This window comes from Gavia stellata, chromosome 9, assembly GCF_030936135.1.
Source record: "Gavia stellata isolate bGavSte3 chromosome 9, bGavSte3.hap2, whole genome shotgun sequence".
In the NCBI taxonomy this organism is placed as follows: Eukaryota; Metazoa; Chordata; class Aves; order Gaviiformes; family Gaviidae; genus Gavia; species Gavia stellata.
In genome coordinates this window covers 4734738-4760198 of record NC_082602.1, presented here as the reverse complement: position 1 = coordinate 4760198, position 25461 = coordinate 4734738, and the positions used below count along the sequence as shown (strand labels likewise).

Sequence of the window (25461 nt, the reverse complement as noted above, 5' to 3'; positions counted from 1 at the left end):
AATGCAGTTCCAGGAGCAGATGAGCGATAGTGAGGGCCTCCTCCTTGCCTGGCATTTTAACCTACACTTGAAGAGCAAAAACTAAAGAACAACTCTCCCCCCCGAGTTTCTTTTTCCTCTAAAAAAGAAAGAAAAAAGGAAGAAATAAAAAGGGGGGGAGGAAGGCGTTTTCCAGGTCAGTGACAGGCGATGTCTTCCTTTAGGTTATTTTTAGGGCCAAGAAAATATAAATGGAAGTATCAAGCCAGAAAACACTTCAATCCAAGTGGAAATCCTTCTTTTTCAGGGCAGAGGTTTTCCAAGGCACCAGGTATCTGAACCCTCTGCAGCGAGACTGAGGACATTTGGTTTTCTTTGCCTGTGTAACTGTTAAGTGCGAGGCAGGAGCTGTACTGGGATAAATTCTCTACAGCTTTTAAGGGGACTTTGAAAGGAGGTGGAGTCTCTTGCAGGCAAAAACTAAACAACGAATTTGACATCAAGTGAAACGTAGCAAAGTGGTACTTAAAATTTTTTTTTTCCCTTCTCCATTTGTTTTTAAATAATCTCTGAAATGGACATGCTGCTGTATCAGGGTTTACAGGCTTAAATGCAAGGGTAGCTACTTTGCCGGGTTTACCAGTCCTGCAACCCGTGCCTTTCCAGGACCCTCCCTGGCTTCACGCGAGCTCTCATAGCAAGAAAGAAACAAAATATATCCAAAGCAATTTTAGCAAGGTGGTCTTGCTCTCTGCAACTATTCGGAGGCTCATCTGCATTTTTTAAGACATTTTACTTAATGATCACTGCCCTATATAATACGACTCGACAAGCCATATTTAGTAGATTTGGTATGTTTTAATTTATTTAAATTACAGCAACATGCCCTGTTGGTTCTTGAAGGGTTGCCGGCGAATAATGCCAGGAGAGAGGCATTTGTGAAGGCCAGACCTGAATCGGGACTCCTAATGAGACTTCAGTGGGAAGCTGGCACCCAGGGTCTCATCCAGAGCTCCAGAAATCCTTCTGCGACTGCTCTCTAGCATAGAAACATCCAGAAGAGCCTCAGTTCCCAGCCCCCACGCTCCGTGATGCTGAAGGGCTGAACGAGGGGCGTTCCCGCTTCGGACCGCTGCATACCGTTTCCCAGGGCGTGCTGGAGAAAATCATTGGCCTCGCACATGCAAGAAGAGGAATGTGGTCCTGGTAGGAAAGGGGAACCCCTGACACCCGTCTCTGCTCAGCGCACAGCGCTCTTGCTCGCTCTCGGCTTTGCAGTAAGTGACATAAACATAAGCCACACGTTGAGGCTGAGATTTCAAAGAGTACTTGGCACCGGCTCACGCCTGCTCTGCTGGAAGCTAAAAGTGTCTCAGGTATTAACACCTGTTTTCGTATATTAAAACCTATTTTCAGATGTTAAAACCTGTTTTCAGGATTCAGAAAGCTCCTGATGAGTAACATAAAGGAAAAACTCCCGCTCTGCGTGCGGCGCTGGGATGGCAGTGGTTTTCCAGCTCCCGTAGTTGCTGGAGCTGCAGCTGTGCCGGGCTCCCCTGTAACAGGGCAGTATTTATCGGTTCAGGATCCTTTCCACCGGTTCAGCCTGGAGTCTTTCCTTGCTTCATTAATTTCTGGAGGCAGCCTTCAGTTAACCCATCACCTAACCACTGCAACTCTTTAAAGCAGGTCTTCTCTGAGACGGTATTACCCAAGTACTGTTTCTTAGAAATTAATACTTGTAATACTATGTGTAATACCTCCTCCTCCTCACGATGAACTTACCTACAGGTAATCCCACGCATTGCCTTACCCAGGAACTGCAAAAATAGCACTTGTACGTATCTCCTCATGTGCATTGCAAAGCTGTTCCAGGCTCTTCTCGAATGTCTTCCACTGACACCTCATTAAACAGCTTATGAACCTTCCACTTTCGGTATGCCATCCAGGAGGGCTTTTCATGATTTGCAATATGAATTCAACAGCTAATAGTGTTCTTCAGAGTTTTTTCCTTTGGCTTGCTCAAATCTCTTCAAATTCCAAAGAAAATATGAGCAAAACCCACCGTATGTTTAGCTGAGAGTGGAGCTGAAGTGCTTTATTAGTCTTTGTTGCAGAAAGCAGAACATAGGCAAACGCTTAGAAAAAGGACTGTCCTTTTTGATGTTTCAATGGTGAACCTAAAACCTCTCTCGGCTGACTTTGAATTTGAAGACGGTCAGGGTGCCTACCTTTCCTAGGAAGCACCATTGCCGCCTTCTGAACCATCTGCCCCGGTCCCTGATCTGTTACTCGGGTGATAATCGGAGAGCACCCACCCTTTGGTCAACATTTCATCATACAAGTCAGCAGGGACTTGCTTTTGTTTATACACACCCACACCTTTTATTCGTTTGCTGGTTGTGCGTTGTTGAGGTTATCGTCCTTGGAGCCCAGCCAGCGACGTGCTATCGGTCTTCTGACTTACCAACTGGAGCGATTTTTTACAAAGGCAGGCTCCAAATTCCTCAGGAAAGTTGCACTGGCCTGGGACGACAGGCAAAACCCACCTCTCCAATGATTTTAGAGTTACGCCAGGCAAAGGGACTATCTGAGAGCAGGGGTTTTGGGTTTGGCTGGTTTCGCTGCTGTTTTTATTACGGGCAGGATGGTTCGAGGCCAAACGTCGCTGTGCTGAGTCACTGATCCCAGGCCTGAGCAAAGGGTGAGAGATGCAAACAAAAGATGCGGGTCTGGAAGGGTGAATAAGGTGTGTTTTGTCTTTGGGAACATTAATACAAGGTAATATGGGCAGTAGAGGCTTTAATAGTATTGCATGTTGGACTCTGCTCTGGGAGGAAGGGCCTTTGTCCAGGGAACGGCTCTGAGAGCAGGACGTAAGGACCACGAGCATCCACCTTGAGTGGGGAAACGTGCAGCCGGGCTGGAGCTTTATCAGCCAGTCTTGGGCTGGAAGAAAGCAGCAGAAATGCTGCTGGTAGCTCTGTAAAGCTTTGGGTCTTTCCGACGCTCCCTGGTGCAGGGCTAGCTGCGGGGCCGCTTCCCTCTTCTGCAGATCTCCTGAAGCCCTGGGTCAAGCGCTCTGCAGACCGTGGCTTTTGAAATCCCATTCACGGGACCTACCCTGCCCACAATCCCAGTAGCCCTGAAGGTGAGGGAGGAAACGTGGAAGTTATTGATCCTTAACGTGAACAAAACCACCCCTAGTTCAGCCATCGGATGGCCTCGGGAGCAGATGCTGTAACGCACGATCTGCCTCGGTGCTGGCAGAGACGCCGAGCTCTCGGGTGGAAAACTGCAGCACTGTGCTGCACTGGGCTGAGGTGGAGAGAGCACAACCCAGACGGACCCTCTGCGCCGCAGGCAATTCGTAACATCTTACTTTAAACCACCATTTGCTGCTAAACGATACTAATTGGGTCCAGAAATCTTGCCATTTCATTGTCTAGACAAAGGCCGGGATTCAGACAAAGGAAAGCATTATTCAATTATTTTCATACGGTTTTGTCACAGAAACCTGTTTTGACGCATTGGCTCAGTTCAGAGTGAAAACAGCAGGAAAATGGACACTCCTTTTAATCGGCTTCCTCATCCAGCCGGTCGTGCCCTGAAATTTTATTTGCAGAAATTGGAGCGCAAATGACAAGGTAAGGCCTTAGGAAAATCAAACCAAACCTACTGATTTAGTTAAATACACAAACAAGGAAAATGTGTATGTGACAGGAACGTGTTTGGATGTGAACGATGCGTGTGAGACATGAAGAATGTGTGGTAGGCTCTAATTCGCAGCGCTTAAACGATACGCGATGCGATTTCCAGCCTGCACGCCATTGCTAAGCGTCAGGGATATCTGCAAAATTGTCTGAAAACTGAAGTTGTTGATATTTTAGAAGATGAATGCTCTAGGACACTGTATTACGGATTATTGTCAGAAACGAGAGAGATGATGAGCTGCTCCGTCGCTGGCAGGGACCCAGGCTGGATTATTTGTTTCCCAGAAGCAGAGTTTGGCACTGCATGCAAAAGCAATGGCACTTTTTATAACAGAATTATCCAGGAATATTTTTTAGGCTTTATAAAAGAGGTTTCGGTAGCAACTACTGGTTTATTGTACGTACCTAACAAAATGATGTGTGACCGACCGCTTACACAGTTTTACACGTGCAGCTCGGAGGTTTTCCACAGTCTCTTTGCTAGGTAAGAATAAATGCTGCTGCACTTCATCTTTTCTTGTGCCAGACACTGATTTTCAATGCTGTCTGCTCTGGGCCAGGATGCAACAACCAACTCTGTGACAGTTGTCTGCCGCTTTGAATGAGACTTTTTCTCCCCAGAGGAAAATAGCCTTTTGTGGGACAGGAGTGCAGTACTGTGAGCTTGAAAGGGCTTATTTCATCTCGTAGGCACGAATGGTTTGTGCAGTTCATGATCGCTGCGTGAGACCTAACAGTGCCCCACTGTCACGGTAGCAGGACTGGCTCAACGTTGGCGTAGACAGAAAACAGGGCCAGTTCACTGTCGCGCTTGCGCCGCGTTATTTGCAGGATGGGACGAAGAAAAAAAATATAGTGAAAAGTAAATGCTCTGCTATTGCTTAATGGTGCTGCTGTAGAGTGTAGGGATTCTGCTTCGCGATGGTTACGTACGCTCAGCCGAAAAGCCCAGCACCCACGCAGCAGCTTTGCACGGATGGATTTTTGCCCGCGCTGTCTCACGGGGCGGTTGCAGGGTCCGCGGATGGGTGTCAGACCGCTGGAGCCGGGCCGGGGGGTTTCCGACGCCCGCAGCTGCGGGGCCAGTCCTGACCGCGCGACCCGCGGCAGCGAGAGGCATTCGCGAAGGGAGCGGCGCAAGGAAAAGCACAGGCGGGAGCGGTTCGGAGCCTTCCGCTGCGCTTCCGACGTCTCCCCCCGAGTCACTCGCGTTTCTCCGCCGTGCGCTCCGGCCACCCCCGGGCACCCACTCGCGTGACCCTCCCCGCGCTCCCCCGGGCCGGTCCCGCGCCCGGAAGCGGCGGCGGGGCGCGGGGGGGGGGGGCACCCCCGGGACCCGCCCGGCGGGGCGGCCGCTCCCTCCCCCGGGCACGGGCCGCCGGGAAGGGGAGGGACGGGGAGGGAGGGAGGCTGCGGGCGGCGGCAGGTGCTGCGGGGCGGGAGGATGGCGGCGGGGGACGCGGAGCAAGTGCGGTACTGCGGGCGGCTCTCCTACCTCTGCCTCAAGCTCACCCTCATCACCTACTCTACCACCTTCTGGGTGAGGGCGGCGGCGGCCCACGCGTGGGCTGCGCGGGGTGGGGGGGGGGTGCGGCGGGCAGCGAGCGGCGGCGCTTCCCCCCGCCTGAGGCCGTGCGCGCGTGGGTGAGCGCGCGGCCCCGCACCGGCGGCCCCGGGGGCATGCGTGGGGCGCAGCCGCCCCCTGCCCGCGCGGCGTGGGGTGCCGTGCCGGAGTCCCGCGGGGAGCGCGGCGCCTTGCCGGGAAGCGGGTTCCCTCCTGCGGGGTTTTGCAATAGGGAAGGCCGGTTCCGACGGCTGGCACACCTGCGGCTGTGGGTGCAGCTCCGCGCCGGCCCCAGCGACTGACAAACTGGTTTTGGCGGATGGGGACTTGCAGGGGTTGAAAGTTGGGCAGATAAAAATAATTTATGCACGTATGAAAATACTGCTTTTCCCCCGAGGGGAGCTAGGCAAATAAAGCCTTCGCCCTACAAAGTCAGTCGTTGGTACGAAGGGCAATTCCTTTTTTGAGCCTTGGCTAAGCGATACTGGGAAGCTTTAAAGCGTAAAGGTGCGTCACGCTTCCTGCCCTCGGCCAGGTAAAACCCGCGCGCTGTTCCCTGACAGCGACGAAGTCCCCACCTCGGGGTCCAGCCTCTTCCCGCTGACCTCTCCGAGGAGGCAGACTCGCCCTGACCAGCCACCCCCCGGCTGGACGGGGCCCTCGGGGCTCGCCCTAAGGACTGCCGCTTTCAAAGGTGCTTTTCCAGGCTGCGGGATGCTGGGGTGATGCTGTCTGGCTGTGCCGGCTCCAGGCTGTACTGGTGTATGAGACGCTTAGGCAGGGTTTTCTTCTGGCTCTTTCAGTTTAAACGGCGCTCGTTTTGTGGCCCTCTGCTTCTGCCTTAGGAGACGCGGCAGGTACAAGGTGGGAGCGTAAAGCTTTTGGTGTGTTGTATGGGAGAAGAGGCTTAGACCCACCAAATTTAGTAGTAGGTGTCTGATTAAAGCTGTGATTTAAAGACGAACGAAAATTGAAGTGCAAAGCGGGTGTAATTCAGGCTTTCTGGGATCCTGGATATCTTCTGTCTGTCCTAGCAGACAACCCAACCAAGGAAAACCCTTGGATTTAGACTCCTGAAGTTCCCTGTGTTATTCCACAGCAGCTATTCCGCAGGTGCGATTTTCAGAACAGGGAAATTTGTTGGGTTCTTTTTCAAACGCTTTTTGTGCAGCGCATCCTTCACGAAGGACTGTGCACGTTGTCTATTCCGTGTTTTCCGTTGGCAGCAAAGGGCCTTTGCTGGTGGGATGTAAAAATGAATCCAGTAGCAGAAAAAGGGCCTTTCCGAAACATTTCTCTGAGTGTCGCTGGAGGACAAAGCCTCTTTTAAGCAGCCTGAGGATTTTATTTATTCTTTGTAGTTGCTTGCTCTGGATTTCCAACGCTCTGCCCTTGTTTCTAACCAAGAGCTTCCATTTGTCGGCTCTGCCGGGGAGATGGTTTGCTCTGGGAGGGCGAGAGGGCGGCAGGCGTGACGGGGGCTGCAGGCAGGGGAAGGATGGGGCTGACGGCGTTGGCTCTCAGGAAGGCTGGCGCGGGGCAGCGTGCTCCCGGCGTTCGGGCCGAACAAACGCCGTATTGTGTGAGGTACGGCATGTGGGTTTCTCTCTCGAAATTTTCTTTTATTTTAGCTTAGCGAAGCAGATCTCATCAGCTGTAAACGTCAACGGTCTGGTTCTTTTTTCAGCTGTGTTAGTCTTACTGACTTTTCCTTTTTTTTTAAAATGGGTGTAAATGGAAGTAAAGTTTGGCTGTGGAGTATTGGCTTGCTTAAATTTGGGGTGATTTGTGTTCCTTTGCTGCTTGTTGGGGCTTTGACATACAGGATGCTGAGGCCATTCGGTTTCTTCCCTGCTGTGACTGTTCTTCCGGCACATTTACGAGCGATGAACACCCGGATTCGGGTCCCCAGGATTGCTTAAAATCACCAGGAACTAAAAATCAGCCTTATCCAAAAGCCGAAAGGAAATGAAAGCGTCGTGGGAGTGCCGGAGGGGATGTTTGCTACAGGCCCTGTGGCTGCTGTGTCTTCCCATGTCACCTGGGGCTTTTTTAAAAGCGAGGCGTCACTGTAACTTTTTCAGGCAACTGCTCTGCTGGTGAGCGAGGCTGTAATGTGGTTTTTCCCATCGGGCTGAAACAACATCCAGCATTTTAACCAGAAGGTGCTGTTGTTGTGTAGGCGCTTTATTTAAGAATAAGTATTGTAAATACAGGGTTAAAACCACTACTTAGAAATAAATGCTTTCCCTTTCTCTTGGGAAAGCCGCTTCTGTTGGTGCAAATGCCCCAGAGAAAGTCCCCCGTATTTGCTGGTGGATACTTACCTAACGTGAGTCAAGGCCAGTTAGTTTTTCCTGCGGACACAGGGTGAATTGCCAAACGGGGAGCTGTTGTGAAGGATGCAGGATGTAAACAGTATGTATATTGGTGGGCTGCCTACGTAAAAGTTGCGTTTCCACCCCTAGTCACAGGAAGGGAGAGCACGGTCCTGCAGAAGAGGCGCGGGCGGGGTGATTGCTAAGTTAGCACATCTGCTTGGCGTAAATAATTGCTGCTATTGGTTTGACCAGATTAAAGGTTTAAAAGATTTTTAGTAAATGCTTAAAAAATAGAAGATAATTAAAGCATAAATCCTGCTTGTAAGGAATGAGGATTTTAATTGTGTATTTAGGTGGGCTTCCCTCCCCGCCCCGTAATATTTTTTTATGCTTCAAAATCTGTGTCAAACTTGGAGTGCATGTGTGCGTCTACTATACGACAGGTCGATCGGAATTTTTTGGTAGCTGATGCTTTTCCCCTGGCACAGCAGCGGTGCCGCTGAATGCAGCGTGAAGCCTCCCTGCGGCACGTGCCCTCTGCGTGCCACAGTTTGCAGAACTGTGAATTTGGGATTGTTCGAGGGAGTTTTCTTACCAGGGTATTTTGTAGTCCTCTTCTTGGGGAGCGTCGTCATTTTAATGTCTGGTACCCTGCAGCCTTCCAGAGCGTTCCTAGAAGAGGGCAGAGGAGTGGCGAGAAGCTCCCCGTTTATCCCCCGTGGGTCACGAGATAGCTTTAATCCCGCCGTTTGTCTGGGATGTGAGGACGGCCACCTTGGTCCTTGGGACAGTAAGGGCTGTGATGGGTGGGAATTTGGGGTTTATTTGGTGGGGGGGCCAAGCTGGTTTTGGAAAACGCAAGGCAGGACTTGAAGCTTCTTGTATGCTTAAAATGCTATAAGTAGTCTTGGAGGGTGTGTGAGCAAAATGCAGGTGGAAGGGGATGAAGGTACATACATATCTCAATATCTCTACCTGCGTCTATATATCTTAAGCTTTTAAAGTGGGAATGTGTCTTGTATTTCTACTTACAGGCACCTTTGAATCTTTAAAACTGAAGACCACCTTAAATTGAGTGTTTCGATGAGAAAACTATGGCTAAGACAGATGTTTCAGTAAATGTTCTGGTCTTGAAACAACACACTTCTGAAATTCAGATAATCCCCATCAATCCCCATCAAGTTTTGCATCCAACGTTCTGGGTTTTTTCAAGTTTTCTAAACAAAGAATCTACCAGGCAAATGTTGAGCTTGTTAACAGTGCTCTAGTGTTTGCAGGGTGGTCTGTCTTTACCTTGTATTATCTGCTGCTTCCCGAGCAGGGTAAATGTGGTCTGGACACAAAGGTATCAGGTTTTAGTCTTTTTTTCTTTAAATTAATTTTATTTTTTAAAAATAATAGTAATGGTAGAACTCCTGAATCACATGTACGTGTACAGTCACGAATTTTATATTCTGTAATTGTTGTGTATGGTTCTGAGACTCTTCCCTCGATTGTTACATCTGTGTTTAAAAATTGCAAACTGATTTGATGTTGTCTTCTTCTTGAAAAGTAATTTATAATTTATTACTCAAATCATTGAATTTTTTAAACAATAAAGCTAACACTACAAATGGACCATTTAGTAATAAAAACCCCTAGTTACAGTTTTACAGTAGACGCATATCAATTGGTAAATTTGGGTACCTGTTATTTGTCCGCCACGTTTTCTCTTCTGCCTTCCATAATCGGTACAATTTCTGAATTTGTCAGAGGGAGAGTTACTCTGAGTTTGGTCGTGTAAAATTTTAAGTTGCTTTTTAAATAGTTGCGGTATGTTTATTTTTATGGGTGAACCCTTCTGAGATTTTTCTTTTTTAAATGACAACTTGGTGGCATTCCTCACATAACATCCTTTGGGTTTTTTAGTCTTACCTGTAGAAAATAAAGAATTTCTGGTAAGTTGTTATTAATTTTAAGATATCACATAATTAAAAAAATATTTCAACTGTTGGGCTCATGATCTTACAAATAAGAGTGCCTTGTGTCCGTCTAGACCTTTGTCTGGGATATACCATGTGAGATGAAAAAGCTTCTTACATTTACAAAACATGCTCTCCTCGCTGGTGGTGCGCAGGGAGCAGACTCGGGGTTACTGCCGAAATGTCGGGTCAGAAAAGGGGAACGCTGTTTATCAGATTGCCAAAATGATTGATTTGAATGTGGGCTCTTCCCTGAGGATGTGCCTGGCTGTCGGAGTAAAGTTTTTCCGCTGCAATTTTCATGATTAAGTGTTGTGGGCTATTTTTCTTTTCAAATTCAGCATAATTCGAAGCAACTTGCAGCACGCCCTAGGTTTGATACCAAAGGATTTTGCCTTAGCCGTAATTGTTTTGATTGAAATATCTTTACCTGGTTAAATGAAGTGCATCACTTCTTGCTTCACTTGTCGGCTTTATCTGGTGGTGCTCAAAAAAGTGGCGTAATTTTTTTGTTTTGCTTTGTTTTTTAAATCCGGTGCATTTCCCCGGATGGCAGGAGGAGCGGAGGTATAGGATACACCTGGTCATATTTACTGGCCATATTTAATGAGCCTAAATATAAGAGGAGCTGATAGAAAGGCACATACAAGCTGTTCATTGCAGACTGGTTTAGAAACTGTGTTGTGTTAGGGGCATATATACACACACATGCACACAGAGAGAGAGAGAGAGGGAAGGACAGACAGACACGCAAAGGAGGAATATTAATGCCATGGCATTTGCTAGTGTATGTAATATATGTGATCTCAGATGAGTAATAAATTACATTTCAACCAGTGACGTATGTTTCACTCAGCTTAACTGCCAGAATGTTAAAACATTATTAAATATATTTTTGAAATTAACAAATCTCAGTTTTTTCCTAACTCAGATTTTTCTGCTTTAGTCTTTGAGGGTTTTTTTTTTAATCCACGCTTCTGATTTGAGTGTTTCATTGTTTATAATTAATTCTGAAGTGAGTAGTCACAGGTTCACGTGTACTCACAAAATGTCATCTCTGTGTTTCCTGGGAGAAAGAGTAACATCTGTGCTCTTCTCTTTTTCTGTTTCAGGTAATCGGAGCCCTTGTCCTCGCGGTTGGGATTTATGCAGAAGTTGAAAGACAGAAGTACAAAACTCTAGAAAGTGCCTTTCTAGCCCCAGCAATTATTTTAATACTTTTGGGCATTGTAATGTTCCTTGTATCTTTTGTGGGTGTGCTGGCTTCTTTAAGAGACAATTTGTGCCTTCTTCAAGCAGTAAGTATTGGGTTTTTTGTTGTTAATTTTTAAGGCTCGTTGCTTTTGCTTTTCAGTGTCACGTGAATTCAAACCCGTAACTATGTCTGCACTGAAAAATATTTTAATAAAGTTGATTTGTTGGTTTTAATTAAATCTGAAACCACTTTACGGCAGCGGTCCCCGAGCCGTCGTCTGTGGATGTCCCTCCGTCAGGGAGCCAGCAGTATTTCGTCTTGCCGGCGGTAGGACGGGCGAGGGGCAGAAAAGCAGCTTTCCAATAGTTAAGGGCTTTATGAAAAACAACCAGGAATGTGAATTACTATCAGCCAGCATGGATCTTGTGCAAACTCAGCTGTTGACATACCATCTGACGCTAGCCTGGCACCGCAGTGCCTGCTCGCTCTCTGGTCCGGCCACGCCGTAGGCACGTGCCCTGCTTAGGGAAGCTGTCTTGGAGCAGAGCAAGTCGTGCTGCCCCGTGGCCGAAAAGGCAAAGTCTGGCTGCGGCTTCTCCCCGTCCGTACGGGGGGATTTCCTCCAGCTGTGACCCTGCTTGCGGGGACGTTAAGTGCAGAGATGAGCTGCGGTCTCTGATGGTTCTCCAAACGGTTCTCGTTTCCCCCCGGAGGAAGCCGCTAGAGAAACAAACCCCAGGTCAGGCTGACGTCCGTTGGGCAGTGGCCGGGGTCTGTCTGCCTTTGGCTGGGGAGCGGAGTATAGGGGGGAGATGGAGAGATGCGTGTTACGATGTTAGCTGGGTAGCACTGCGGGGCTTCGAGAGAAGGACCCTACGGAGGGAATGAAAGGGACGCAGGTTTTCTCTCCAGTGCCTCTGAAAGGGGACATTTTAGGGAAATTCCTGTATATAACGCTGTGATTGCAGATGGAAGTTGCACATATGACTAATTAAAAGTAAGGCGCGAAAACATAATTTTCACCTCCGCGTCAGTTCAATGTAAAGAAATGGTAAATACGTGGTATGTTACGTAGGCCAAAGCAAGAGGTAACTGTGGGTTTTGAAATGAGGCTGGAGTTTTACTGAGAGTCTGTCCTTGGGCGGAGGTGGCTTCTTTCGCTCTGAGCATGGTGGTGTGTCCTCGTCTGATGCCGAGGACGCTTTCTGTTCCCATTGTGGTAGCAAACCCGGTAGGGTACTTAAACGAAGAAAGTCCCTGCTGTCTGCTTCTTGGGCTGATTCCAGATTTAGGAGGAGAAAAGATATCTGTCCGGTGAGTTCCTGACACTGATACCGGCTATTGAGAGCACAGAAATTAAACCAGCTTTCAGGGCGGAGCATCAGAGATTGTTTTCAGATGAGAGATCCTAAAACTTCTTTCCTGACAAAGTTCACCGTTAAGAAGCAGACCTAAACTCACCTAACAGCCATCTTTTATACCTAGACAATCCTTTGGGTTGGAAAAACATTTCAAGTACTGGCATGTCGCAGCTATCTCATGGCGTGGCTATGGATTTCTTCGTATTATTCATATTTTGCGTGTGCTTTGATAAGTAGTCACAGGCGCACACGTTGTGGTCGTGTGTGAGTGAGCACGTATATATATATACACAGACGAATAAATAAATTGAGAGGTAGCAGGTAGAATTTTCCTTACCACCGGGCATAGTAAGTCCTGTTAGTGCCCATCGTGCAGCCTCTGCGCTCAGCTGGCTCGGTAACGCAGTACTGCTCAGTTCCCTCTTCTGAAGCAACACACGAAAAGGTACCGAGCCCAGAATTTTGCTTTGATTTAACACTGGCGATTTCAGAGAAGGTGGTTTGGATTATCTTAAAGCGCTGCTTTACCCAAGAAATGAAAGCAAACAGGTAAGTACTGGTTTTGTAGGAGGTGTAAAAACATGAAGTTCAGTGTGGTTTGTGGCGGTCCGTGAATATCCTTCTCTGGGATGCTGTTACGGAGAGAAGTATGTTGGCATGATAAACGCGTCTATTGGTTTTGAGTCCATTCCAAGCAGAAAAATAACGTGTTTGCCAATTGGGCAAGACCCAGAATGACTCAAGTGAGGGAAAAAAGGCTTTCCTGTGACATGAACAGTGTTATAAGAACAGAACCATAATTTTACATCTTCCTTTAAAATGACATCTCATACGCAGAAAGCCATGTATGTTGGCAGTTGAATGTTACAGACTTAAGGACGCTAGTTGAAAGAGTAATTTGGGCTTGTTCTGTGAAGGACTCACTTGCAATTGTTTTTCTGCAGTTCATGTACATTCTCGGTATCTGCTTGCTGATTGAGCTGACTGGTGGAGTGGTGGCCCTGATCTTCAGAAACCAGGTGAGCCGCTTGCGTTTGGGTTTTGATCAGCAAGAACATTGCTCACAATCCATGACCTTACAGCTATGCTACTGAGCAAACAAAAGGTGTTAAAAGTGTCACCTGAGCACTAATTGATGGACGTCTGAAGGCAGGTCCAGACTTTTCAGGGCCTTTCAGGTTCGGGGATGGGTGGGATTGGCCGCCTGTTCCGGAGCTGAATTCCAGATTAAAGAATTTGGAGAAAATCTGGTAACTAAGAATGTGCAATACAGGCAAAATGAGTTCCCAGCTCTTCATGTATTACAAAGTGCTTTCTTCTCATTTGCCATCTGGGTCTCAGACTGCTGATCTGGGAAGTTTCCAGCTGGATTTGGAGACTTCGTTATTTATTGGTGGCCAAACTGTTTTACCTTACCTAAAGGACAGCTCTTCCCTGTCCACATCCGTAAGCAACATAACTAATTTCTATAGGAGACCCCATCATTTACAAGTGTGCTGTAACTGTATGAAAACCTTAATTTTTCTAAACAGAAAGCAGCAGACTATTTTTTTCTGTTACAAGTGTTTTAAAACATAAATGTGTTCACTATGGCAAGTACTAGATTTCTGTGCTTTGATTTTTTTTTTTATGATCTGGCAAAATATGAGCTTTAAAAGGAGATGCTGAATAATAAGACCTCTTCCCACCCCAATCCTACCGATCTCATTTCCACAAAAAGAAGTTGTACGTACTGTGTTACATGTTATTAAAAAAAAAAAAAAGCTTTAAAAAAGATTTTTTTAAAAACAACAACTCATTGTTATTTTGAAGTAGTAGTATGTTCACCCTAGCTAGTGTTTTCTTCTTACTCCATGCTGGACCAAAGTTGTGAACATGACTTGTGAGAGCAGAGGATGAGTTATCGTCATTTCTAGAAGCCGTCGTTAGCTGTTGCCGTAGGTGTCGCCTTGGCCCTGCACAAGGATTTATTCTGAATTGTGGTGGGAGCGCCAGGCTCATCTGAAAGGAGCAGACCAGCCTGCTCCGTGTAGGAGTGTGGGTGTCACGGGATGCAGAGAATTTAGTTGACAGAAAATTAAGTGGATGCCAAAGATGGTATTTGCTGAGAGGGCGAGGAAGAATTGCTCTTGACTTTCAGACACAGAAAACGTATTGTTGGGGTTTTGTGCACTAAGCGTTTTCCCGACACGTGTATTGGGTATCTGAGCAGGATAGCTGTGCTCCGGGACAGGTAGGGTGGTTTGTTTTACGAGGTTAATGGAGAAGTTGGGGTTAGTATGGGGAGGAGGAGGAAGTATTTAGTAAAAGCTTAGGGTAATAGCCTCCATTTAAATGCTGATTGTTTTGCCTGTCTTGGCTTTTCCCATTTCTTTCTCTATTTCCTTGTCAAATCCGTCGAGTCTAAGCGAGGTGATAACCAGCAGCGTGAGAGTAGTTGGTATTTGCTGCCGTTCATTCTTGGCCAGTTAGGATAGTCCTGCAAGATCCCTTCTTATTTCTAATCATCGATGTGATAATCGTTTTTGTTCTGTTTTGGTTTGAAGTGTTGCAGTTTGTAATACTGCGAAAATGAGTATTTTGGGTTTCTTTCTGACCTGCAAGGATCTGGCGTTGATCGTTTTAGCAACTGGGTTGAAAGGGAAGTTGTTACATTCTGGTTATGTTTAGTCTCAATTTTTGCTATGCTATGATGGTGCTGAATGTTCATCTTCTGAACTTTAAAAGCGTTTTGTTGATTTAATTTCTAATATGCCAAGCTGAGGCGATAGCGTTTTATATCTGCCACTGCTCCACTGCCATATTTCTCAAAACCGTGGCTGTAAAACATACAGATATGAGACCTTTTCCACTTTTTTTCTGCTTAAGGTGGAATAATTAGGGATTCCTTGGAAAATAAAATGGTGAAAATAAAATTAATGGCAAATAAAATTCATGGAAGATGGTGAGCAGGGAGACAATCAGCTCTTGTGGCCCAGGCAGCGGTGCAGACCACGGTGCCAAGACCCACCATCCAAACCTGCCATTCTGTCACCCAAAGGATGCCGGGGATCGCCGGTGCCCAGCGGGAGGGATCCTGCCTTCCCGTTCTCAGCCTGGGGGACAACGGGAGCATTTCTGGGAGGCGCTTGGAGAGTCTCAGAGAAGCAGCACCTCGCTGGGGAGGTATCGCACTGTTAGCACTGCTCGGCACAAAACCAGCAGCGAGGCTGCTCCCTTAAAAGAGAACGGAGGGTCAGTCTCTTCAGGACTGGGCTATGATTGACTTTTCACTGGTAGGGAAAAAAAAAGTGCCTTGCCTCTTGTGCTCCTCTATTAGACTTGTCACTTTAACCTGTTCTTTTAATTTTGTTTCGGCGTGTGTAACCCCTGAATCTTCTTTTACTTCTGCCTTCTAGACAATCAACTTTTTGAACGATAATATAAGAAGAGGAATTGAGAATTACTACGATGATTTAGACTTCAAGAACATCATGGATTCTGTTCAAAAGCGGGTTTGTTTTGGTTTGGTTTCCTGGGACTCATTCAGTGCCGAGGTGTGGTAGGTCCTTGGCGACAGCTTTGAGTTTTTCCAGTGATGGGATAATCAAATTCTTATTGACGAAGGGGATGAGATCTCATGTGTCATCTGTTACGGCGTCACTGCGGGCAGGGCTCCTCCAGCATCCCAGCTGGCATTTGAAGCCCCCTAAATCACCGCAAGAAGCGGGGGCAAAATGCGGCTTTTGCCTTGGTAGGCATGTTCAGCTGCTCAAGGACAGATCCCGCAAACGTTTAGGCTTATATGAGTCCTACTGCCGGATTCAGACAAATTCAGACTAAATTCCCCCCAAGATCTTAGGCTTAGCATTTCTGCTGGCCGGTCCAAGATGTGCAAAAGCATCTCATTAACAGGAGGCACCAGATAAGGAGAAATTAGTTGGCAATTAGGCTGTTGGAACCCGGGCCATTGTATTTTCACTCAAAGGCACATAAACAAGCTCTTTAACCAGGTGGTTATTCAAAGGAAGGGCCCGTGGAAGCGTAATTAAAATTCAGAAGTTGTGTTGAGCCCAGCTGAGCATTACTTAATGGCACGTGTAGTTGACTCACAGCCTTTTTTTTTTTTAAGGCTGGTGTGTTGAAATGTTTATTGGATTATTGAAGAGTTCTGCCATACAGTTCAGAGACTATAGAAGCAGCAGAAAATGTTCAGAAATGTGCTGTCAGGGCCCATGTGATGTCAGTGACCATGCCAAATAATGATTTAAAAAAAAAAAGTTAACTTACGAAGTGGTATGTATATTTTATGACATCGTTATGGAGATGGCTTTGAAAAACAAAGTTCGCATGGAAAGTCTGTCAAAAGCAAACCATCCTGAGGAAGTTTTGTCATTAGACTTTCATAATGCTTTAAAGTTTCCATGCACTGCCCAAAATTATGTATACGTACAGTGAATATACATTTTAGTGATTGAATAAACTGATGCTTTTCCCTTCGTTTAAAATATAAAGTGAATATTTGTATTAAGTCAGTGTAAACTTACAGTATTTGTTTGCTAGATCTCAGTTCTAGTAAATGACACCCAAAATGTTTTGGTGAGATTTTTTTTTTTTTATGCCTTATAGGAACACTTTTGTCTTTTAGACTCATTTAGAAATGTAGTCACAATCCTTAAATAATTGAAGGAGCACTTTACAGCTTGAGATGAAGTGAATGTAAAAACATTGCTTAATGATGTCCACACCTGAAAAGATTATTTTTCAACTTGGAAGAGATGGGAGGTGGAACTTAGCACCCCGTACTTTGCTCTGGCACCTCAGGCAATAGCTCCGTGAGCGTTGGAGGAACACTACCTGTATCTTTAATTTTTTTCGGTTGTATCTATCGTACACGTTCATATATGCCATATATGACAGAATTGCTGAGTAGTTCAGTGCTCTTAAAACTGTTTCAATCTTACTTTGTTTTCTAGTTATTAGAAGAGTTTCTGTTAAGATAGGAATTTTTTTTTCCTGTGCCTTTTGTGTATTTTTTTCCAGTTTAAGTGCTGCGGTGGGGAAGATTATAAAGATTGGTCACAAAACGCATACCACAGCTGCGTGGCGCCGGGACCGCTGGCCTGCGGGGTGCCCTACACTTGCTGCATCACAAATAAGGTGAGTCCCGGCATCTCGGCATCGCTGCTCTCTGCCGGGTCGCCGGCGTTTGCTTCAAAAGGTACCTTTCTTTAGAAAGTCTGGGGGAAGAAGCGAAGGAAAATGAGTCCCTCCTGAAAACAGGAGCTATGGATCCATGGGTCTTGACAGCTTGAAAAGGAGAAAATAATGAATTAGATGTGTTGGCTCTGATCCATGTTACTGTCCTGCTACGCAGTCCTAGAAACACAGAAGGGATCTTGGGAGCTCCTCTAACCTCATGGCTCGCCTGGACCAGGGCTGCTTAAAATTAAGTTTTGCTGGTGTTTTCCCCAGGGTTTGCCGCTCCAGCTTTGCTGGGAAGCCTGGGCCCCGATTGCTTCTGTGGCTGGGGGTTGGAGTGATGAGCACCAGCTGCTGCATGAATTAAAAGCAAACCCTGTCATCCCTGTCATCCAGAAAAAGGACCCTGTCATCCAGAAAAAGCCAGAAATGTGGGCAAAGACCTCAGGGTCAGTGCATCCTTGTGGGTGCAGGTCTAGACTGGAGCTTCTGCTCTACCCTAACCCATCCCTGAGAACTGCCCGCCTTGCTGCCTTGTAAAATCCCCCCTGGAAGGACACCCTGTCAGCTGGAGTCTGGACCAGTTTCTCAGGCTACAATGAACTGGTGTTGACTGGTGCTGGTAGCACTAGGAGCAGGCGTTAAGTGCCGTATAAATGGACATAATGCTTGACATAAATTTTAGCAGTTTTCATTCATCGCTCTTCATTTGAGGGATGGATGTAATGCTGAATTTGATAGAGAACTATTCCTCAGCTTAAAACCAGTATGGGCAATCCCTGCTTCACTGGGTTTTGGCCTTTGGTCTGAACACGACCCAGGGAAATTGAGTATGTGTAAGAGCAGACGCAGTAGAGCTCATGATGGATAGTCTACCAGTGCCTGTTATGTGCTGCCTTTTCAAGGTCTGCCTTAAGGATGGGTGTTTAATTAAAAAAAAAAAGGAAAAAAATTCAATAATTGTGTTAGTAATCCTGCTGGATGTTGCTGAGAAATGTGTATAATATGAAGGTGTTTCTTACATGCTTTACACATTTTTTGTGTATGAGAGTCTGTTTAAAGCTACGCTGAGCTTTGATTTGTTCTCAGAAACCAAAGCTAAACAGTTATGTTTTAAATCTTAGGTGTTTGAGAATAAGAAGGTCGTGTATATGAAAATAGCATGTGCTGATCCACAGCAGCACGGCACAGAAGAGCTCAGGATTTTGCCCTCAGTTAACGGCAAAGGAAGATAGAGCCGGCTAGTAAAGAGCAATCTTATGGGTCACTCAAAATACTGCTTGTTTTTCTGTATCTCTTGTTTCTCTGTTGAAGCCTGGCTTTAGAAGGTTAGTCCACGTGTGTGGAAGTACAGCAGTACTGTGGAGGCGAAGGGCGGCAATAACCAGTGGCTGATAATGCTAGGTGCCTTTTCAGCCGTGGCACGAATAATCGAACACCTTCAGGATTTCAAACGCAGCCTGTCAGGCAGGAAAGCACTAAAGTAAGAACTTCTCCGAGGAAAACAGGGAGTATATTCTCCATATGCTTCACTGGCAACTGGGGAGGAGACTGTTTGCAGCCTGAAGGTAGCCTGCAAAGAGTTAAGCTCAGTGAAGTTAACTGAAAGGTGGGGAGAAGCCCCAAAATAACAACCAAGCTTCTTATTTAAGGCTAGGCTGTTCAGCAAGATGCTGTGGTGCGTTAGGGCTTGTGGCTTTGCCACCCTGGGATGCCATTGACGTGCCTTGTGAAGCCCAAGCGGCACGGACATGTATTGGGCAGGATGACGCTGACACCGTGGCTGTGTGGCCGGCTGCCTTGAGGAAAAAAACCACCGCCAAACAGAAGATGCATAAATCTTCTCTCTTTGACAAATGCTTCCAAATACAGGCTGGTTTCTGTCCTGGAAAACTACAGATATGGTTTGTGATTACTCATTCGCTTTGTAGTCATGGAAAACTCCCGTTAATGTCGGAGGTGGGATTCTGATCCTTTTAAAAAGCCCCATGCTAAGATGAGCCAGGCTGATGCTGGGGGGGCTCTGAAGGGACTATTTCCAAGTCAAAGTATGTATTAAAGACTTACACTAGTGTAGCAGATAAAAATTAGTCCCCAAATACCTATAAGCCTCTGTTTCTAAAGCATTTATCTCCATTGTGTACTTTTTCTTGTGATGTCCTGGTAGCAAATGCTGTGTTCAAAATTAAATGATGTGACTGTTCTTGTTGTCACGTATTTTTGCGGATGTCCACGTGTTTGTTCTGTTAGGCTTAAGCGTTTTGTAAATGTGAAATCACTCACAGCAGACATAGCAACACGCTGATGCCTCGTATTGCAAACCTTGACTTCCAAGGGTATTTATTACGTGTGGTTGTCAGACGGGTACTCCTCGTGTTTTCGCAACAGACCTGTGAAATAGTCAGAGCTTTTTTTTATAGGAACGCGCTGAACCTTGTTTGTCAGACAGTTGTGTGTTCAAGGTGAGAGCCTGGCTTTTTGGGATTTTAAAAAACTTGACCCTGGCTGGTGTTCCTGCCGTTTTGTAGCATCCAGCTTCCTTCCATCTTTTGCAAACATCTCTCTTCCTTCTTGTGGAGGTGACCTGGGAACCCCAGCCTACCGCTCAGAGGCCACCAGCATTTAGAAATCTCATCTCTACCTCTCGTCTTAATTTTGAGGGAGGGTCTATCAGTGCAGAAGAGTTTGCTCTGCCTTATTTCTCTCATTTGTGTATTCTCATATTCCTCCATGTCTTTGGCTTTGTACATTGCTTCCTCTGATGCCGGTGGGCTTTACGTTGGTTGATTTGTAAGTGAAGGACAGTATTTTCGTGTTAGCTTTGCCAGGCCAGGGCAAAGCAAAGCAAAATATGAAACGGCTACAGAAAACACGTTAGTAATCCGTGATGAATGCGAGCACTTAGTCTTTTTTTTAAATATATGAATTTTATATTTGTATCTATAATGATATATAAAAATATATTATAATAAATTTGGTCTTGTAAAATTTTCTTGTAAGCATTCATAGTATTGGACGTTATTTGGGGTTTAGATATTTCTGAGCTTAAGTTTGTCATCATGATGGCATGATGGCCATGTTAACCCCTGGCTTTCTTAATAAGATGTGTGAAGTTATTAAGGCCTTAAAATGAAACCCAGGTGATTGTGCTGTGGAAACAGCTGTGGCTTGCAGCTCTGTCGTAGCTAGCTTTCGTTTCTGACGCCGCGCTGGTTTTGCTGGATAGATACGATTCAAATGTCGTGTGTCGTGACACACTGGCAATACTGATTTCTCTGAAAGCATGTAGAGCTCTAGCTAAATCTGACCCTGGGGCTGCTGGAAGAAACCGATGTTGGACTGGGAAGTAACCCTGTTGTTGCCTTTATATGAGCTGGATGAACACAGGAAGAGTAAAAATGTTTTTTTTGTGATTTTTGTTTTCTGCTACAGTTTATATTTGTTGTTTTCTTTTCAGACAGACATTATCAACACTATGTGTGGATACAAAACCATTGACAAAGAGGTAATGTAACCAGTGTCTACCCTGTCGTGGCAAAGGGTGGTGCTTCTCTGCATTTTTTTGGTCAGTTATAAAACTGTCTTCTGCATACTTAAATCTACCAGACAGTTAAGTCAGCAGTTAAAATTATTTTATCTGGAATAACTTTCATATATTAAAAAAACTAATCTTGTTTGATTGTGGTATCTTCCCTTCGTTGTATCTTCCACGATTCCTTGTTTGACGTGCATGAAGCACGTCTTCCCAAAGCTCATCCCCCTTACACTACTTGTACAATGAATGCAAAGAAAACTGCTTTCGTACTTCTACGTAGTGACTTGAGTTGGGAAAAGCTTTTAATACTTAAAAGCCAAAGTTTTTCACCGAGTAAACTCAGTTTCGGTAAAGCCAACTTAGCTCTTCCGAAGTATTTTATGTCCCAGTAGTGGGTGTTTTCTTTTTAAGCCTGTAATAATTATTCCTGGAAGAGAAGTGGGACTTCCAGGGTTGTGTCGACAGCCCCCTCCTCCCTCCAGGAGCTGGATGGGGCCTCCTCCTTCTTCAGTCTTCCCTCTTGGGAATAGCCCCAGTGGCTCCAGAGTAGAGACTGCCGGCTCAAGGCACTAATTGCGGAGTGATTGAGAAGGGAAATCAGTAGTTGGATCTGCCGGGAGTTCTCCGCTCCTAGCTTTGGAGTGCTGGTGCTGGGGGTTGGTCTGAACAAGCCCCTGTCCCCAGCTCCTTCGCGGCACTTGGCGCACAATGCCAGCTTCAGTTGTTGGTTTTTGGGATTACCGGTTATCTTTACATATGACCTGTCTTCATTTAGCTTCATTGATTTATGGCTTAATCACCTAAACGCTCCAGCCTGGCTCTGATGCTCAAAGCACTTAAGCATATGCTTAACTTTACCCCATTCATCTGCTTAGGACCCTTTGCAGCCTCAAGTGCTTTCTGTATTATGGGTTGGGGTCACGGTGCAGCACAGCTTGCAGGACTGAATCTGAAATCCTCTTGTTCCTGCCCTTTTTAGAGTCTATTGCAAAGCACTTGGTCCGCAATTTGTATTTTTTGCCTGCTGTACTTTCAACTTGGAAGCAGAGATGAAAGCTAAAGAGCGACTTCTCTACTTTCCAAGTGGCCTAAAATGAGAATCGGATGCGTTTCATTTAGAAAAGGAGTTGCAAGTGAAGATTAAAAGAAAAATAAAATGAAATAAAATAACCCGTTCTGGTGTGGAACGACCAAAAAACAGGCAGGCGAATTAGTGATGAGATCAGTGTCAAATTCAGTGGGTGTAAAGAGATGGAAAGGAGGACCAAATTTGCCTCCCTGAAATTATCTTGTCTTGCTGTATCATACGCCGGTGCAACTGCCTGTTTGAATGTCTGCTCTGTTATTTTGCAGCGCTTGAGTGTTCAGCAGGTTATATACGTCCGCGGGTGCACGAATGCCGTGCTTATTTGGTTTTTGGACAACTACAGAATCATGGCCGGCGTGCTGCTCGGCATATTGCTACCCCAGGTGAGAAGGGGCCAGTGTGTTATCCGTTAAAGGGAGTATCTGATTTGTTGCTGCGGTATGTGATATCCCATTTGACTGTACTTAATTATAATTTTTTCCTTAAATTTAACATAACTGATAAGCTGAGATGGCATTATGGTAATTTAGTAGCATTACTGTAATATATTGCAGGGTTTAGTTGGTTAGTTTGGTTTGCTTGGGTTTTTTTTGAGTCCTCTCTTCCCCCTGGCTGCATCCACTAAGACTTTCTAATGCTCCGAGGCACAGGGGTGGTAATTAGCTGTATTAGCTCTTCACAAAAATGATCCACTTACACCCCTATACGCAAAGAAGAATAACAATGTGAGATTCTCTCTGTATATATACACCGCATACCTGCCCGTGTATCTGACGTACGTATACATAATTTGTAAAAACGGCTGCGAGAAGCATTAGATAAGCAGTATTTGATCTCTGACTGGAGATGCCCCTTCCTTTCGCAGTTCCTGGGAGTGTTGTTATCCTTGCTTTACATAACTCGGGTGGAAGATATCATCACCGAGCACAAGCTGAGCGAAAGATTGTTTGAAGAAGCGCAGCAGAGATCTGCCCCCGAGTTTGCTGGAGCCGGCTGCTGCATGTGTTACCCGGGGTGACGCTGGAAACCTCAAATGTAGGGTAAAAAAAAAAAAAAAAAAAAAAAAAGGCAAATCCACCTCTTCTGGTTTGTACTGGCTTCTGCGGCTATTCCAGACTGCGGGCGTAATGAATCAGCCAGCAGACCGGCGGCAGCGCGCCGATACTGCCCTAGCCTCGTTGCTCCCGGTGTGTCTGCAACCAAAGACGTACCAGAAGGGCTCTGTGCTGCCGCTGATGCTGCTGCGGTATCGCGATGCTGCTGGAAGGTGGGCGTCTGGATAATTAAATCTTTTCTGAATGATTACCGAGTGATACGCAGCCGGGAGAACTATTCTGGGAAGATTTGAAGGTAGATTTCTAGGAAGAGCTTTTGTGTCTTGGGATGTCGTATTTAAATGTTTGTCCTTTCCAACTTTATTTTCTTACTCCTTCAAAAAAAGATTGCTTAGCAATCTACATGGTGAATATTAAATATGTGTGTAGTAACTTTTCTATGCTAATCTCAATCAATGTACTGACAATAATGGATGTGATGCTGAACACTTTTATTGCTCAGTCTTTTGTGCCTTTTAATAATGGGGCAGATGCCAATGTTGAATCAATCGGGTAATGCTTGATATATTTTTAATGCAATTTATTACTGTCTGGCTTTTGTATAAACTTACGGGATGTTTGAGTCTTGTATGTACTGTATTTTTCCCCTTTAGTAACTTAACTAGGTGACTTATTATTTTCTTTTTTGTTTGGAGTTCTGTATGTTGAGATGTTTCTAAATTTTATTCTTCTCGTCAAAATAAAAAAAACACTTTTTTTTTTTTTTAAAGCAGAAAGATTTTCTTTAAAAAGCTTCTTAAGCCTGTCCATCAGATGCTAAGTCAAAAGGCAGAAATACCTTGAGCTGTGATTTTGGCTTGGGCGCTGACTTGCCTGGGGTTTTGGACAGAGTCACTGAAGGTCTGTGCCTCGCTTGCTTCTCTTAGTGACTTCTTGGGAAGTCTCTGAGAGCTCAGGGGTTTTGGTTGTTGCTTTGTCCTGAGCATTTCCCTGCAGTCCTTCCAGCCCCAGCCAGGCTTGCAGGTGAAACGCACAACCTAATTACTAGGATGCTTCAAATAAACAAATTCAGGATGAGACTAAAGCGGGTTTGGTTTATATCCTGTCTTTGTGAATCTCTTCTCTTCGGACACTCCACTAAGCCACGCAGAGGAATATCTGATGTCATTCTCTCCTTGCTGCTTGTCTTCTGCTTTTTTAATTTCCTTTTCCTGGACGTGTTTTCTGCTTTTTTCAAAACTCAGTGTTTGCTGCTTAGCTTTCCGCCTTCACCAAGGATTTCTGAGGAAGCTTCATGCTTGTCCAGGAGCCAAAAAAATGACTCATCCAGTTTTTCAGTGTTTCTGACCACGTCTAGAGGATGAGATCCCGCTGCGTTATCAAGCCCATCGTCCGCAGCGCGAAGTTATTTCCTACACAGCACACTCTAGCGTTGGGTGCCACGCATGGCTGCATATTTAATTGCTCCGTACCGTTGTCACCTAAATTTTCCTGGTCTCCGTCCTGAATAACGTATTTCGGTGCGTTAAGAAGCAAGGTGTGTTTTAAGGGTGGATTTGTGTACAAAGAGAAGAAGGGGAAAAGGAGGGGGCAGCTTTGGAGAACCAAGCTGACTGCTGGTGGAAGAGAGGAAGATTGAAGCCGAAATTGGTTTATTGGGGAGGGTGGGCTGCGAGGCGGGAGCTGGGAGCATCAAGAGCGGAGGTGTTGCCCGAGGCAGAGCCGTGCCCTGGCCTTCAGCGAGAGGGGAATAATGCTTGAATTTGAGATGGCAGGAAGGCTGTAATGAGTTGTGAAGGAGGGAATGACAAAGGTAATTTTTCAGTGATGACAAAGGTAATTTTTCTTTCTTTACTAATAGTGTCTTGTAAATATTGTGGTGGTTTGAAGTAGAAGATATCCGGGAAAGCGGGAGATAATGGAAGCGTGGTTAAAATTTGGGTGGTTTAAGTGGAACAGGGAGAGTATTTGGAGGATACCAGGGAGCAGTTCTCCTTTAGCAAGGAAATTTGTGGTCTGTACTGAATTTTCAACCATCCTCAGTGATCTCTGTCATACGCAGTGGTTGCGGGGGGGTGCGTTTACCCGACAATCACAAACTGAACGTGTGACTTTGTTTAATAAATGAATCATTCAAATACTGTTGGCCCTTCCCATTCCCTCAGATCTGAGGAAATTCACTCTTCGCTTCGCAGGCCCGTGGTGACCGGAGGGATGGATGATGCCGATCAGGAGGCGGCGGGTCTCTGCCCAGCTGCCTCCAGGCGCCTGAGCTGTGGGAGACGATGGGGAGACCACGATGGGGGGGTGAATTTGCTCTTAAGCGTGAGGCTTGGCTCTTCTCAGCGTGCCGTGCTCATGTCCCGTTAGCAGACGGATTTTTGAATGGGTTTGCGGTGCGCACAAGGTGTTTTGTGTGCTTACGAGTAGCTGGTTTTATCCTGAGCCGCTGAGCCTTGCAGGGGCGGGCTCCGTCCCGCCCGGTTCATCCCCAGGAGCGAGGTCTGGA

General features: G+C 45.9%; 1 protein-coding gene across 1 annotated transcript; it reads left to right on the top strand.

The window, feature by feature from the left end:
- Positions 1–5136: 5136 nt before the first annotated feature.
- Positions 5137–22915, top strand: TSPAN15 (tetraspanin 15). The gene is made up of 8 exons (XM_059821435.1): positions 5137–5232; positions 10651–10836; positions 13039–13113; positions 15493–15588; positions 17117–17233; positions 20733–20780; positions 22164–22280; positions 22763–22915. The coding sequence occupies exons 1-8, from the start codon at positions 5137–5139 to the stop codon at positions 22913–22915; spliced, it is 888 nt and encodes a 295-aa protein (XP_059677418.1).
- Positions 22916–25461: the final 2546 nt, after the last annotated feature.